This window comes from Oncorhynchus masou, chromosome 32, assembly GCF_036934945.1.
Source record: "Oncorhynchus masou masou isolate Uvic2021 chromosome 32, UVic_Omas_1.1, whole genome shotgun sequence".
Classification (NCBI taxonomy): domain Eukaryota; kingdom Metazoa; phylum Chordata; class Actinopteri; order Salmoniformes; family Salmonidae; genus Oncorhynchus; species Oncorhynchus masou.
Window position 1 is genome coordinate 92,527,676 of NC_088243.1, and position 18,799 is coordinate 92,546,474.

General features: G+C 35.0%; 1 protein-coding gene across 2 annotated transcripts in view; it reads left to right on the plus strand.

The window, feature by feature from the left end:
• LOC135526801 (vascular endothelial growth factor receptor 3-like) overlaps positions 1 to 18,799 on the plus strand; it is a 397,127-nt gene that overhangs the window by 197,670 nt on the left and 180,658 nt on the right. For both annotated transcript variants that reach the window (XM_064955467.1, XM_064955466.1), the window contains exons 9-10: positions 10,291 to 10,469; positions 13,859 to 14,042. In XM_064955467.1, coding sequence (XP_064811539.1) covers positions 10,291 to 10,469; positions 13,859 to 14,042 — 363 coding nt within the window. The remainder of the gene's footprint in view (positions 1 to 10,290; positions 10,470 to 13,858; positions 14,043 to 18,799) is intronic.

Consider the following 18,799-nt stretch of genomic DNA (forward strand, 5'->3'; position numbering starts at 1 on the left):
TAACATTAACTATATGGAACATTAACTATCTGGAACATTAACTATCTGAAACATTAACTATCTGATATGGAACATTAACTATCTGATATGGACCATTAACTATATATGGACATTAACTATCTGGAACATTAACTATCTGACATGGAACATTAACTATATGAAACATTAACTATCTGGAACATTAACTATCTGGAACATTAACTATCTGATGTGGAACATTACCTATATGATATGGAACATTAACTATATATGGAACATTAACTATATGGAACATTAACTATCTGGAACATTAACTATCTGAAACATTAACTATCTGATATGGAACATTAACTATCTGATATGGAACATTAACTATATATGGACATTAACTATCTGGAACATTTAACTATCTGATGTGGAACATTACCTATATGATATGGAACATTAACTATATATTTAACATTAACTATATGGAACATTAACTATCTGGAACATTAACTATCTGAAACATTAACTATCTGATATGGAACATTAACTATCTGATATGGAAGATTAACTATCTGATATGGAACATTAACTATCTGGAACATTAACTATATGGAACATTAACTATATGGAACATTAACTATCTGGAACATTAACTATCTGAAACATTAACTATCTGATATGGAACATTAACTATCTGATATGGACCATTAACTATATATGGACATTAACTATATGGAACATTAACTATCTGACATGGAACATTAACTATATGAAACATTAACTATCTGGAACATTAACTATCTGGAACATTAACTATCTGATGTGGAACATTACCTATATGATATGGAACATTAACTATATGGAACATTAACTATCTGGAACATTAACTATCTGAAACATTAACTATCTGATATGGAACATTAACTATCTGATATGGAACATTAACTATATATGGACATTAACTATCTGGAACATTTAACTATCTGATGTGGAACATTACCTATATGATATGGAACATTAACTATATATTTAACATTAACTATATGGAACATTAACTATCTGGAACATTAACTATCTGAAACATTAACTATCTGATATGGAACATTAACTATCTGATATGGAAGATTAACTATCTGATATGGAACATTAACTATCTGGAACATTAACTATATGGAACATTAACTATCTGGAACATTAACTATCTGCCATGGAACATTAACTATCTGATATGGAACATTAACTATCTGATATGGAACATTAACTATATGATATGGAACATTAACTATGTGATATGGAACATTAACTATCTTATATTGGAACATTAACTATATATGGAACATTACCTATATGGAACATTAACTATCTGATATGGAACATTAACTATACGGAACATTAACTATCTGGAACATTAACTATATGATATGGAACATTAACTATGTGATATGGAACATTAACTATCTGATATGGAACATTAACTATATATGGAACATTAACTATATGGAACATTAACTATCTGATATGGAACATTAACTATATGGAACATTAACTATCTGCCATGGAACATTAACTATCTGCCATGGAACATTAACTATCTGATATGGAACATTAACTATCTGATATGGAACATTAACTATCTGGAACATTAACTATCTGGAACATTAACTATCTGATATGGAACATTAACTATCTGATATGGAACATTAACTATATGGAACATTAACTATATGGAACATTAACTATCTGATATGGAACATTAACTATCTGATATGGAACATTAACTATCTGGAACATTAACTATATGGAACATTAACTATCTGGAACATTAACTATCTGATGTGGAACATTAACTATCTGCCATGGAACATTAACTATCTGCCATGGAACATTAACTATCTGATATGGAACATTAACTATCTGATATGGAACATTAACTATATGATATGGAACATTAACTATCTGGAACATTAACTATCTGGAACATTAACTATCTGATATGGAACATTAACTATATGGAACATTAACTATATGGAACATTAACTATCTGATATGGAACATTAACTATCTGCCATGGAACATTAACTATCTGATATGGAACATTAACTATATGATATGGAACATTAACTATATGATATGGAACATTAACTATATATGGAACATTAACTATATGGAACATTAACTATCTGATATGGAACATTAACTATATGGAACATTAACTATCTGACATGGAACATTAACTATATGAAACATTAACTATATGATATGGAACATTAACTATGTGATATGGAACATTAACTATCTGATATGGAACATTAACTATATATGGAACATTAACTATATGGAACATTAACTATCTGATATGGAACATTAACTATATGGAACATTAACTATCTGCCATGGAACATTAACTATCTGCCATGGAACATTAACTATCTGATATGGAACATTAACTATCTGATATGGAACATTAACTATCTGGAACATTAACTATCTGGAACATTAACTATCTGATATGGAACATTAACTATCTGATATGGAACATTAACTATATGGAACATTAACTATCTGATATGGAACATTAACTATCTGATATGGAACATTAACTATCTGGAACATTAACTATATGGAACATTAACTATCTGGAACATTAACTATCTGATGTGTAACATTAACTATCTGCCATGGAACATTAACTATCTGCCATGGAACATTAACTATCTGATATGGAACATTAACTATCTGATATGGAACATTAACTATATGATATGGAACATTAACTATCTGGAACATTAACTATCTGGAACATTAACTATCTGATATGGAACATTAACTATCTGCCATGGAACATTAACTATCTGATATGGAACATTAACTATATGATATGGAACATTAACTATATGATATGGAACATTAACTATCTGATATGGAACATTAACTATATATGGAACATTAACTATATGGAACATTAACTATATGGAACATTAACTATCTGATATGGAACATTAACTATCTGCCATGGAACATTAACTATCTGATATGGAACATTAACTATATGATATGGAACATTAACTATATGATATGGAACATTAACTATCTGATATGGAACATTAACTATATATGGAACATTAACTATATGGAACATTAACTATCTGATATGGAACATTAACTATATGGAACATTAACTATCTGACATGGAACATTAACTATATGAAACATTAACTATATGATATGGAACATTAACTATGTGATATGGAACATTAACTATCTGATATGGAACATTAACTATATATGGAACATTAACTATATGGAACATTAACTATCTGATATGGAACATTAACTATATGGAACATTAACTATCTGCCATGGAACATTAACTATCTGCCATGGAACATTAACTATCTGATATGGAACATTAACTATCTGATATGGAACATTAACTATCTGGAACATTAACTATCTGGAACATTAACTATCTGATATGGAACATTAACTATCTGATATGGAACATTAACTATATGGAACATTAACTATCTGATATGGAACATTAACTATCTGATATGGAACATTAACTATCTGGAACATTAACTATATGGAACATTAACTATCTGGAACATTAACTATCTGCCATGGAACATTAACTATCTGATATGGAACATTAACTATCTGATATGGAACATTAACTATATGATATGGAACATTAACTATGTGATATGGAACATTAACTATCTTATATTGGAACATTAACTATATATGGAACATTACCTATATGGAACATTAACTATCTGATATGGAACATTAACTATACGGAACATTAACTATCTGGAACATTAACTATATGATATGGAACATTAACTATGTGATATGGAACATTAACTATCTGATATGGAACATTAACTATATATGGAACATTAACTATATGGAACATTAACTATCTGATATGGAACATTAACTATATGGAACATTAACTATCTGCCATGGAACATTAACTATCTGCCATGGAACATTAACTATCTGATATGGAACATTAACTATCTGATATGGAACATTAACTATCTGGAACATTAACTATCTGGAACATTAACTATCTGATATGGAACATTAACTATCTGATATGGAACATTAACTATATGGAACATTAACTATATGGAACATTAACTATCTGATATGGAACATTAACTATCTGATATGGAACATTAACTATCTGGAACATTAACTATATGGAACATTAACTATCTGGAACATTAACTATCTGATGTGGAACATTAACTATCTGCCATGGAACATTAACTATCTGCCATGGAACATTAACTATCTGATATGGAACATTAACTATCTGATATGGAACATTAACTATATGATATGGAACATTAACTATCTGGAACATTAACTATCTGGAACATTAACTATCTGATATGGAACATTAACTATATGGAACATTAACTATATGGAACATTAACTATCTGATATGGAACATTAACTATCTGCCATGGAACATTAACTATCTGATATGGAACATTAACTATATGATATGGAACATTAACTATATGATATGGAACATTAACTATATATGGAACATTAACTATATGGAACATTAACTATCTGATATGGAACATTAACTATATGGAACATTAACTATCTGACATGGAACATTAACTATATGAAACATTAACTATATGATATGGAACATTAACTATGTGATATGGAACATTAACTATCTGATATGGAACATTAACTATATATGGAACATTAACTATATGGAACATTAACTATCTGATATGGAACATTAACTATATGGAACATTAACTATCTGCCATGGAACATTAACTATCTGCCATGGAACATTAACTATCTGATATGGAACATTAACTATCTGATATGGAACATTAACTATCTGGAACATTAACTATCTGGAACATTAACTATCTGATATGGAACATTAACTATCTGATATGGAACATTAACTATATGGAACATTAACTATCTGATATGGAACATTAACTATCTGATATGGAACATTAACTATCTGGAACATTAACTATATGGAACATTAACTATCTGGAACATTAACTATCTGATGTGGAACATTAACTATCTGCCATGGAACATTAACTATCTGCCATGGAACATTAACTATCTGATATGGAACATTAACTATCTGATATGGAACATTAACTATATGATATGGAACATTAACTATCTGGAACATTAACTATCTGGAACATTAACTATCTGATATGGAACATTAACTATATGGAACATTAACTATATGGAACATTAACTATCTGATATGGAACATTAACTATCTGCCATGGAACATTAACTATCTGATATGGAACATTAACTATATGATATGGAACATTAACTATATGATATGGAACATTAACTATCTGATATGGAACATTAACTATATATGGAACATTAACTATATGGAACATTAACTATATGGAACATTAACTATCTGATATGGAACATTAACTATCTGCCATGGAACATTAACTATCTGATATGGAACATTAACTATATGATATGGAACATTAACTATATGATATGGAACATTAACTATCTGATATGGAACATTAACTATATATGGAACATTAACTATATGGAACATTAACTATCTGATATGGAACATTAACTATATGGAACATTAACTATCTGATATGGAACATTAACTATATGGAACATTAACTATATGATATGGAACATTAACTATGTGATATGGAACATTAACTATCTGATATGGAACATTAACTATATATGGAACATTAACTATATGGAACATTAACTATCTGATATGGAACATTAACTATATGGAACATTAACTATCTGCCATGGAACATTAACTATCTGCCATGGAACATTAACTATCTGATATGGAACATTAACTATCTGATATGGAACATTAACTATCTGGAACATTAACTATCTGGAACATTAACTATCTGATATGGAACATTAACTATCTGATATGGAACATTAACTATATGGAACATTAACTATCTGATATGGAACATTAACTATCTGATATGGAACATTAACCATCTGGAACATTAACTATATGGAACATTAACTATCTGGAACATTAACTATCTGATGTGGAACATTAACTATCTGCCATGGAACATTAACTATCTGCCATGGAACATTAACTATCTGATATGGAACATTAACTATCTGATATGGAACATTAACTATATGATATGGAACATTAACTATCTGGAACATTAACTATCTGGAACATTAACTATCTGATATGGAAAATTAACTATCTGGAACATTAACTATCTGGAACATTAACTATCTGGAACATTAACTATCTGATGTGGAACATTACCTATATGATATGGAACATTAACTATATATGGAACATTAACTATATGGAACATTAACTATCTGGAACATTAACTATCTGAAAAATTAACTATCTGATATGGAACATTAACTATCTGATATGGAACATTAACTATATATGGACATTAACTATCTGGAACATTTAACTATCTGATGTGGAACATTACCTATATGATATGGAACATTAACTATATATTTAACATTAACTATATGGAACATTAAATATCTGGAACATTAACTATCTGAAATATTAACTATCTGATATGGAACATTAACTATCTGATATGGACCATTAACTATATATGGACATTAACTATATGGAACATTAACTATCTGATATGGAAGATTAACTATCTGATATGGAACATTAACTATCTGGAACATTAACTATATGGAACATTAACTATCTGGAACATTAACTATCTGCCATGGAACATTAACTATCTGATATGGAACATTAACTATCTGATATGGAACATTAACTATATGATATGGAACATTAACTATGTGATATGGAACATTAACTATCTTATATTGGAACATTAACTATATATGGAACATTACCTAAAAGGAACATTAACTATCTGATATGGAACATTAACTATATGGAACATTAACTATCTGGAACATTAACTATATGATATGGAACATTAACTATGTGATATGGAACATTAACTATCTGATATGGAACATTAACTATATATGGAACATTAACTATATGGAACATTAACTATCTGATATGGAACATTAACTATATGGAACATTAACTATCTGCCATGGAACATTAACTATCTGCCATGGAACATTAACTATCTGATATGGAACATTAACTATCTGATATGGAACATTAACTATCTGGAACATTAACTATCTGGAACATTAACTATCTGATATGGAACATTAACTATCTGATATGGAACATTAACTATATGGAACATTAACTATATGGAACATTAACTATCTGATATGGAACATTAACTATCTGATATGGAACATTAACTATCTGGAACATTAACTATATGGAACATTAACTATCTGGAACATTAACTATCTGCCGTGGAACATTAACTATCTGATATGGAACATTAACTATATGATATGGAACATTAACTATATGATATGGAACATTAACTATCTGATATGGAACATTAACTATATGGAACATTAACTATCTGACATGGAACATTAACTATATGAAACATTAACTATATGGAACATTAACTATCTGATATGGAAAATTAACTATCTGGAACATTAACTATCTGGAACATTAACTATCTGGAACATTAACTATCTGATGTGGAACATTACCTATATGATATGGAACATTAACTATCTGATATGTAACATTAACTATATGATATGGAACATTAACTATGTGATATGGAACATTAACTATCTGATATGGAACATTAACTATATATGGAACATTACCTATATGGAACATTAACTATCTGATATGGAACATTAACTATATGGAACATTAACTATCTGGAACATTAACTATATGATATGGAACATTAACTATGTGATATGGAACATTAACTATCTGATATGGAACATTAACTATATATGGAACATTAACTATATGGAACATTAACTATCTGATATGGAACATTAACTATATGGAACATTAACTATCTGGAACATTAACTATCTGATATGGAACATTAACTATCTGATATGGAACATTAACTATATGGAGCATTAACTATATGGAACATTAACTATCTGATATGGAACATTAACTTTCTAATATGGAACATTAACTATCTGATATAGAACATTAACTATATGGAACATTAACTATCTGGAACATTAACTATCTGGAACATTAACTATATGATGTGGAACATTACCTATATGATATGGAACATTAACTATCTGATATGGAACATTAACTATATGATATGGAACATTAACTATGTGATATGGAACATTAACTATCTGATATGGAACATTAACTATATATGGAACATTACCTATATGGAACATTAACTATCTGATATGGAACATTAACTATATGGAACATTAACTATCTGGAACATTAACTATATGATATGGAACATTAACTATGTGATATGGAACATTAACTATCTGATATGGAACATTAACTATATATGGAACATTAACTATATGGAACATTAACTATCTGATATGGAACATTAACTATATGGAACATTAACTATCTGGAACATTAACTATCTGATATGGAACATTAACTATCTGATATGGAACATTAACTATATGGAGCATTAACTATATGGAACATTAACTATCTGATATGGAACATTAACTTTCTAATATGGAACATTAACTATCTGATATAGAACATTAACTATATGGAACATTAACTATCTGGAACATTAACTATCTGCCATGGAACATTAACTATCTGCCATGGAACATTAACTATCTGCCATGGAACATTAACTCTCTGACATGGAACATTAACTATCTGATATGGAACATTAACTATATGATATGGAACATTAACTATATGATATGGAACATTAACTATCTGATATGGAACATTAACTATATATGGAACATTAACTATATGGAACATTAACTATCTGATATGGAACATTAACTATATGGAACATTAACTATCTGACATGGAACAATAACTATCTGATATGGAACATTAACTATCTGATATGGAACATTAACTATCTGATATGGAACATTAACTATCTGATATGGAACATTAACTATATGGAACATTAACTATATGGAACATTAACTATCTGGAACATTAACTATCTGATATGGAACATTAACTATCTGATATGGATCATTAACTATCTGGAACATTAACTATCTGGAACATTAACTATCTGGAACATTAACTATCTGGAACATTAACTATCTGATATGGAACATTAACTATATGATATGGAACATTAACTATCTGGAACATTAACTATCTGGAACATTAACTATCTGATATGGAACATTAACTATCTGGAACATTAACTATATGGAACATTAACTATCTGATAAGGAACATTAACTATATGGAACATTAACTATCTGGAACATTAACTATCTGATATGGAACATTAACTATCTGGAACATTAACTATCTGGAACAATAACTATCTGATATGGAACATTAACTATCTGATATGGAACATTAACTATCTGGAACATTAACTATCTGGAACATTAACTATCTGATATGGAACATTAACTATCTGATATGGAACATTAACTATCTGGAACATTAACTATATGGAACATTAACTATCTGATATGGAACATTAACTATATGGAACATTGACTATCTGGAACATTAACTATCTGATATGGAACATTAACTATCTGGAACATTAACTATATGGAACATTAACTATCTGATATGGAACATTAACTATATGGAACATTGACTATCTGGAACATTAACTATCTGATATGGAACATTAACTATCTGGAACATTAACTATATGGAACATTAACTATCTGATATGGATCATTAACTATATGGAACATTAACTATCTGGAACATTAACTATCTGATATGGAACATTAACTATCTGGAACATTAACTATCTGGAACATTAACTATCTGATATGGAACATTAACTATCTGATATGGAACATTAACTATCTGGAACATTAACTATCTGGAACATTAACTATCTGATATGGAACATTAACTATCTGATATGGAACATTAACTATCTGGAACATTAACTATATGGAACATTAACTATCTGATATGGAACATTAACTATCTGATATAGAACATAGAACTAGGTTTGTTGCTGGACAAAAGCGTGCTGACATTCTGTTTAGCCAATCAGCTAGCTAGATATTTTGCTGCAGTTGGCTATTCTAGCTTGCTGATATTGATCAGACAAATCCCAATGTGTACCCTGTTTCTGATGCATTTATTTTACAATACTTATTTTCTACAATACCTTGCTATATCAAGTTCAACTTTTCAACTTTGTTTGGATGTTTTCTCAGGTATAAAGGTGATAAGTTGATCAGCCGTCGTCCAGAGTTCAACAGGATGCGTCTCCATCAGCACTATAACTTAGAGATCAGAGACGTTCACCCTGAGGATGCTGGGAACTACACCGTCCTCCTCAAGAACACCGCCTCCCCGCTGGAGAGGAGACTCACCATCACACTCATCATCAACGGTAACCATCCCCATAACCATCACACTCATCGTCAACGGTAACTATCACCATAACACTCATTGCCAATGGTAACCATCCCCATAACACTCATTGTCAACAGTAATTGTCATCATAACCATCACACTCATCATCAACGGTAACAACAGTTGAAGTCGGAAGTTTACACACACTTAGGTTGGAGTCATTAAAAATAGTTTTTCAACCACTCCACCAATGTCTTGTTAACGAACTATAGTTTTGGCAATTCGGTTAGGATTAACTTTGTGCATGACACAAGTCATTTTTCCAACAATTGTTTACAGACAGATTATTTCACTTAAATGTCACTGTATCACAATTCCAGTTGGTCAGAAGTTTACATACATTAAGTTGACTGTGCCTTTAAGCAGCGTGGAAGATTCCAGAAAATGATGTCATGGCTTTAGAAGCTTCTGATAGGCTAATTGACATAATTTGAGTTGTACCTGTGGATGTATTTCAAGGTCTACCTTCAATCTCAGTGCCTCTTTGCTTTACATCATAGGAAAATCCAAATAAATCAGCCAAGACCTCAGAACAAAAAATTATAGACCTCCACAAGTCTGGTTCATCCTTGGGAGCAATTTTCAAACTCCTGAAGGTACCATACAATAGTATGCAAGTATAAACACCATGGGACCACGCAGTCGTCGTACCGCTCAGGAAGGAGACGCGTTCTGTCTCCTAGAGATGAACGTACTTTGGTGTGAAAAGTGCAAATCAATCCCAGAACAACAGCAAAGGACCTTGTGAAGATGCTGGAGGAAAACAGGTACAAAAGTATCTGTATCCACAGTAAAACGAGTCCTATATCGAAATAACCTGAAAGGCCGCTCAGCAAGGAAGAAGCCACTGCCCCAAAACCGCCATAAATAAGCCAGACTACGGTTTGCAACTGTACTTGGGGACAAAGATTGTACTTTTTGAAGAAATGTCCTCTGGTCTGGTCAAACAAAAATAAAACTGTTTGGCCATAATGACCGTTGTTCTGTTTGGAGGACAAAGGGGGAAGCTTGCAAGCCGAAGAACACCATCCCAACCGTGAAGCACAGGGGTGGCAGCATCATGTTGTGGGGTTGCTTTGCTGCAGGAGGGACTGGTGCACTTCACAAAATAGATGGCATCAATGAGGATGGAAAATTATGTGGATATATTGAAACATCTCAAGACATCAGCCAGGAAGTTAAAGCTTGGTCCAAATGGGTCTTCCAAATGGACAAAGACCCCAATCATACTTCCAGAATTGTGACAAAATGGCTTAAGGATATCAAAGTCAAGGTATTGGAGTGGCCATCACAAAGCCCTGACCTCAACCATATAGAAGATGTGTTAGCAGAACTGAAAAAGCATGTGTGAGCAAGGAGGCCTACAAACCTGACTCAGTTACACCAGCTCTGTCAGGAGGAATGGGTCAAAATTCGCCCAACTTATTGTGGGAAGCTTGTGTAAGGCTACCCGAAATGTTTGACCCAAGTTAAACAATTTAAAGGCAATGCTACCAAATACTAATTGAGTGTATGTAAACTTCTGCCCCACTCGGAATGTGATGAAAGAAATAAAAGCTGAAATAAATCATTCTCTCTACTATTATTCTGACATTTCACAACTTGATCCTAACTAACCTAAGACAGGGAATTTTTACTAGGATTAAATGTCAGGAATTGTGAAAACTGAGTTTAAATGCATTTGGCAAAGGTGTTTGTAAACTTCTGACTTCAACTGTATAACTATTACAAGCATTGTCAACGGTAACTATCACCATAACACTCATCGCCAATGGTAACTATCACCATAACACTCATCGCCAATGGAAAATATTATAACACTCATCGTCAACGGTAACTATCACCATAACACTCATCGTCAATGGTAACTATCACCATAACACTCATCGTCAATGGTAACTATCACCATAACACTCATCGTCAACGGTAACTATCACCATAACATCACACTCATCGTCAACGGTAAATATCACCTTAACATACATAGACAATGGTAACTATAACCATAACCATCACACTCATCATCAACGGTAACTATCACCATCACACACATCGCCAACGGTAACTACCACCATCAAACTCATCGTCAATGGTAACTATCACCAATACACTCATTGTCAAGGGTAACAAATAAGCAAATAACAAGAAACAGTTACAAATAAACAAAGCACCTGTGGGTAGACGACTCACCAACAAACTATTTTCAGCGGCGGTGTAGTTGAACACACTCTCAGCGGTGTAGTTGAACACAAACACACTCGCAGTGGTGTAGTTGAACACACTCTCAGCGGTGTTGTTGAACACAAATACACTCTCAGCGGTGTAGTTGAACACAAACACACTCTCAGCGGTGTAATTGAACACAAACACACTCTCAGCGGTGTAGTTGAACACAAACACACTCTCGGCGGTGTAGTTGAACACACTCTCGGCAGTGTAGTTGAACACACTCTCGGCGGTGTAGTTGAACACACTCTCGGCGGTGTAGTTGAACACACTCTCAGCGGAGTTGTTGAACACAAACACACTCTCAGTGGTGTAGTTGAACACAAACACACTCTCGGTGGTGTAGTTGAACACAAACACACTCTCGGCGGTGTAGTTGAACACAAACACACTCTCGGCGGTGTAGTTGAACACAAACACACTCTCGGCGGTGTAGTTGAACACACTCTCAGTGGTGTAGTTGAACACACTCTCAGTGGTGTAGTTGAACACACTCTCAGTGGTGTAGTTGAACACACTCTCAGTGGTGTAGTTGAACACACTCTCAGTGGTGTAGTTGAACACACACACACTCTCAGCGGTGTAGTTGAACACACTCTCAGTGGTGTAGTTGAACACACTCTCAGCGGTGTAGTTGAACACACTCTCGGCGGTGTAGTTGAATAAAAACACACTCTCAGTGGTGTAGTTGAACACAAACACACTCTCGGCGGTGTAGTTGAACACAAACACACTCTCGGCGGTGTAGTTGAACACAAACACACTCTCGGCGGTGTAGTTGAACACACTCTCAGTGGTGTAGTTGAACACACTCTCAGCGGTGTAGATGAACACACTCTCAGTGGTGTAGTTGAACACACACACTCTCAGCGACGTAGTTGAACACACTCAGTGGTGTAGTTGAACACTCTCTCAGTGGTGTAGTTGAACACACTCTCAGCGGTGTAGTTGAACACACATTCTCAGCTATGTATGTGAACAGACACACACTCTAGTTGCCAGGTTCAATAAATCAAATGGAATATTCCCAAAAGGTTCAAGCTAAATCAAGCATTTGTTAATATTAGATTTATGTATTTGACCATGGTCTGATACCCTGATTAGAGTCTCCCCTCGTCATTCTACCCCCCCCCACCCCAGTTCCCCCTCAGGTCCATGAGAAGGAAATAGCGACACCCTCTAACCCGTATAGTCGTGGCAGCAGACAGACCCTCATCTGTACAGGGTACGGAATCCCCGCTCCCAACATCACCTGGCAGTGGAGGGCATGGAGTCCCTGTGGTCTCAACAGCACCCAACGCCTGGAAGACAAACACCCACACCTGTAAGACACACCCACACCTGTAAGACACACCCACACCTGGAAGACACACCCACACCTGGAAGACACACCCACACCTGGAAGACACAACCACAACCATTACATTTACATTTACATTTAAGTCATTTAGCAGACGCTCTTATCCAGAGCGACTTACAAATTAACCATAACTATCACCATAGCACTCATCGTCAACGGTAACTATCACCATAACACTCATCGTCAACGGTAAATATCACCATAACCATCACCATCCCACTCATCGTCAACGGTAACTATCCCCACAACCATCACCATCATACTCATCTTCAACGGTAACTATCACCATAACACTCACCATCACACTCATTGTGTGTGATGATTAGGATAACAAATAAACAAACAACAAGAAACATTTACAAATAAACACCTGTTGCATAGAAGGCTCACCATCGAACTATTTTCAGCGGTGTAGTTGAACACACACACTCACTCTCAGCGGTGTAGTTTTACACACACACTCACTCTCAGCGGTGTAGTTGAACACACACTCACTCTCAGCGGTGTAGTTTTACACACACACTCACTCTCAGCGGTGTAGTTGAACACACACTCACTCTCAGCGGTGTAGTTGAACACACACACTCACTCTCAGCAGTGTAGTTGAACACACACACTCACTCTCAGCGGTGTAGTTGAACACACACTCACTCTCAGTGGTGTAGTTGAACACACACTCACTCTCAGCGGTGTAGTTGAACACACTCACTCTCAGTGGTGTAGTTGAACACACTCTCATTCTCAGCGGTGGAGTTGAACACACACTCACTCTCAGCGGTGTAGTTGAACAGGGGCGGCAGCGTAGCCTAGTGGTTAGAGCGTTGAACTAGTAACCGGAAGGTTGCAAGTTTAAACCCCCGAGCTGACAAGGTACAAATCTGTTGTTCTGCCCCTGAACAGGCAGTTAACCCACTGTTCCTAGGCCGTCATTGAAAATACGAATTTGTTCTTAACTGACTTGCCTGGTTAAATAAAGGTAAAATAAAAAATTAAAAAATAAACACACACTCTCAGCGGTGTAGTTGAACAAACACACTCACTCTCAGCGGTGTAGTTGAACACACACACTCACTCTCAGCGGTGTAGTTGAACACACACACTCACTCTCAGCGGTGTAGTTGAACACACTCACTCTCAGCAGTGCAGTTGAACACACTCACGCTCAGCGGTGTAGTTGAAAACACTCTCAGTGGTGTAGTTGAACACACTCACTCTCAGCAGTGCAGTTGAACACACTCACTCTCAGCGGTGTAGTTGAACACACTCTCAGTGGTGTAGTTGAACACACACTCAGTGGTGTAGTTGAACACACTCTCGGCGGTGTAGTTGAACACACTCTCAGTGGTGTATTTGAACACACTCTCAGCGGTGTAGTTGAACACACTCACTCTCGGTGGTGTAGTTGAACACACTCTCAGTGGTGTCGTTCAACACACTCTCAGTGGTGTAGTTGAACACACTCTCAGTGGTGTAGTTGAACACACTCACTCTCAGTGGTGTAGTTGAACACACTCACTCTCAGCGGTGTAGTTGAACACACTCACTCTCAGCGGTGTAGTTGAACACACTCTCAGTGGTGTAGTTGAACACACTCTCAGTGGTGTAGTTGAACACACTCTCAGTGGTGTAGTTGAACACACTCTCAGTGGTGTAGTTGAACACACTCTCAGTGGTGTAGTTGAACACACTCTCAGTGGTGTAGTTGAACACACTCTCAGCGGTGTTGTTGAACACAAACACACTCTCAGCGGTGTAGTTGAACACAAACACACTCTCAGCGGTGTAGTTGAACACAAACACACTCTCAGCGGTGTAGTTGAACACACTCACTCTCAGCGGTGTAGTTGAACACACTCTCAGTGGTGTAGTTGCACACACTCTCAGTGGTGTAGTTGAACACACTCTCAGTGGTGTAGTTGGACACACTCTCAGTGGTGTAGTTGAACACACTCTCAGTGTTGTAGTTGAACACACACACAAACAACCCAGCCTGTAAAATCCACACACACATACACGGTCTATGTAGTTCTAATCAGTTTTGTAGTTTTGTAGTTCTAGACATTTTAGTAGTTTTGTATTTGTAGACAATTTTTTCGTTTTGTAGTTCTAGATATTTTAGTAGTTTTATAGTTGTAGACAGATTTGTAGTTTTATAGTTTTGTGTAGTTTTGTTGTTCTAGTTAGTTTAGTAGTTTTCAGTGGTGTAAAGTACTTAAGTATTAGTACTTTAAAGTACTACTGAAGACTTTTTTTGGCGTATCTGTGCTTTACTATTTTTATTTTTGACAACTTACTTTTACTTCACTACATTCCTAAAGATAATATTGGACTTTTTACTCCATGTATTTTTCCTGACAACTCAAAAAATTTGTTACATTTGGAATGCTTAGCAGGACAGGAAAATGGTCCAATTCACACACTTATCAAGAGAACATCCCTGGTCATCCCTACTGCCTCTGATCTGCTGGACTCACTAAACACACATGCATCTTCTGTAAATAATGTCTGAGTGTTGGAGTGTCCCCTGGCTATCTGTAAATAATGTCTGAGTGTTGGAGTGTACCCTGGTTATCTGTAAATAATGTCTGAGTGTTGGAGTGTGCCCCTGGATATCTGTAAATAATGTCTGAGTGTGCCCCTGGCTATCTGTAACTAATGTCTGAGTGAGCCCCTGGCTATCTGTAACTAATGTCTGAGTGTGCCCCTGGCTATCTGTAACTAATGTCTGAGTGAGCCCCTGGCTATCTGTAACTAATGTCTGAGTGTGTCCCTGGCTATCTGTAAATAATGTCTGAGTGAGCCCCTGGCTATCTGTAACTAATGTCTGAGTGTGCCCCTGGCTATCTGTAAATAATGTCTGAGTGAGCCCCTGGCTATCTGTAACTAATGTCTGAGTGTGCCCCTGGCTATCTGTAAATAATGTCTGAGTGAGCCCCTGGCTATCTGTAAATAATGTCTGAGTGTGCCCCTGGCTATCTGTAAATAATGTCTGAGTGTGCCCCTGGCTATCTGTAAATAATGTCTGAGTGAGCCCCTGGCTATCTGTAAATAATGTCTGAGTGTGCCCCTGGCTATCTGTAAATAATGTCTGAGTGAGCCCCTGGCTATCTGTAAATAATGTCTGAGTGTGCCCTCTGCTTTGCTAAATAGAAGGAATTTGAAATGATTTATATTTTTACTTTTACTTTTGATACTGAAGTACATTTAGAACCAAATACTTTGACTTTTACTGGGCGACTTTCACTTTAACTTGAATAACTTTCTATTAAAGGTATCTATACTTTTACTCAAGTATGACAATTGGGTACTTTTTCCACCACTGGTTGTTGTAGTAATAGACAGTTATGTAGTTTTGTAGTTTTGTAGTTTTGTAGTTCTAGATTGTTTTGTAGTTTTGTAGTTCTAGATCGTTTAGTAGTTTTGTAGTTCTAGATCGATTTATTGTGTCGTAGTTCTAGATCGATTTATTGTTTCGTAGTTCTAGATCGATTTATTGTTTTGTAGTTCTAGATCGATTTATTGTTTCGTAGTTCTAGATCGTTTAGTAGTTTTGTAGTTCTAGATCGATTTGTTGTTTCGTAGTTCTAGATCGTTTAGTAGTTTTGCAGTTCTCGATCGATTTGTTGTTTCATAGTTCTAGATAGTTTATTCGTTTAGACAGTTGTGTAATTCTAGATCATTTTGTAGTACTAGAAAGTTTTGTAGTTTTGTTGTTGCGTATAAAATAGTTTTTTCTTTCTTCGTATACAGGGAGATGAGGCTGCAACTGTGCATGTGGCTATTTCTGTGTCAGAGAGAGTGAGCATGTTTGTGTGTGTGTGTGTCAGGTTCTGTGTGAGTGTGTGTCTGCCCGGGGATATTTCTAGGTCTGTGTGAGAGAGAGTGAGCATGTTTGTGTGTGTGTGTGGCAGGTTCTGTGTGAGTGTGTGTCTGCCCGGGGATATTTCTAGGTCTGTGTGAGGATTGGAGTGTGTGTGGACTAACAACAGGATGTATGGGGGGACAGGGAGCAACGTAGCATCACACACACTGAGAGAGAGGGAATGAGGGTGAAGAGAGGGAGCAGGGTAGCATCCTCTGGCCATGAGAGATGGAGGGAGATGAGAGTGTGAGGGGGTGAGACTGGATACTAACACACCCTGGATACTAACACACCCTGGATACTAACACACCCTGGATACTAACACACCCTGGATACTAACACACTCAGTATTACACACCCTGGATACTAACACACTTAGTATTACACACCCTGGATACTAACACACTCAGTATTACACACCCTGGATACAAACACACCCTGGATACTAACACACTCAGTATTACACACCCTGGATACTAACACACTCAGTATTACACACCCTGGATACTAACACACTCAGTATTACACACCCTGGATACAAACACACCCTGGATACAAACACACCCTGGATACTAACACACCCTGGATACGAACACACCCTGGATACTAACACACCCTGGATACTAACACACTCAGTATTACACAGTGTTGTGTCTTTGGCTATGCTGGATTAAGTGAAATGACATGCTATTCTATAAAATCCTTTCTCTGTAATTAATATTACCTGATTGAGCTAATCATGTAAATGTAATTAACTAGAAAGTCGGGGCACACGAAAGAGTGTTTATAGAGCTGTTATCTTCCGAACAAACTCTTAAAGACCTGGTAATCTTTTATATCAATAGCAGTCAACATTAAT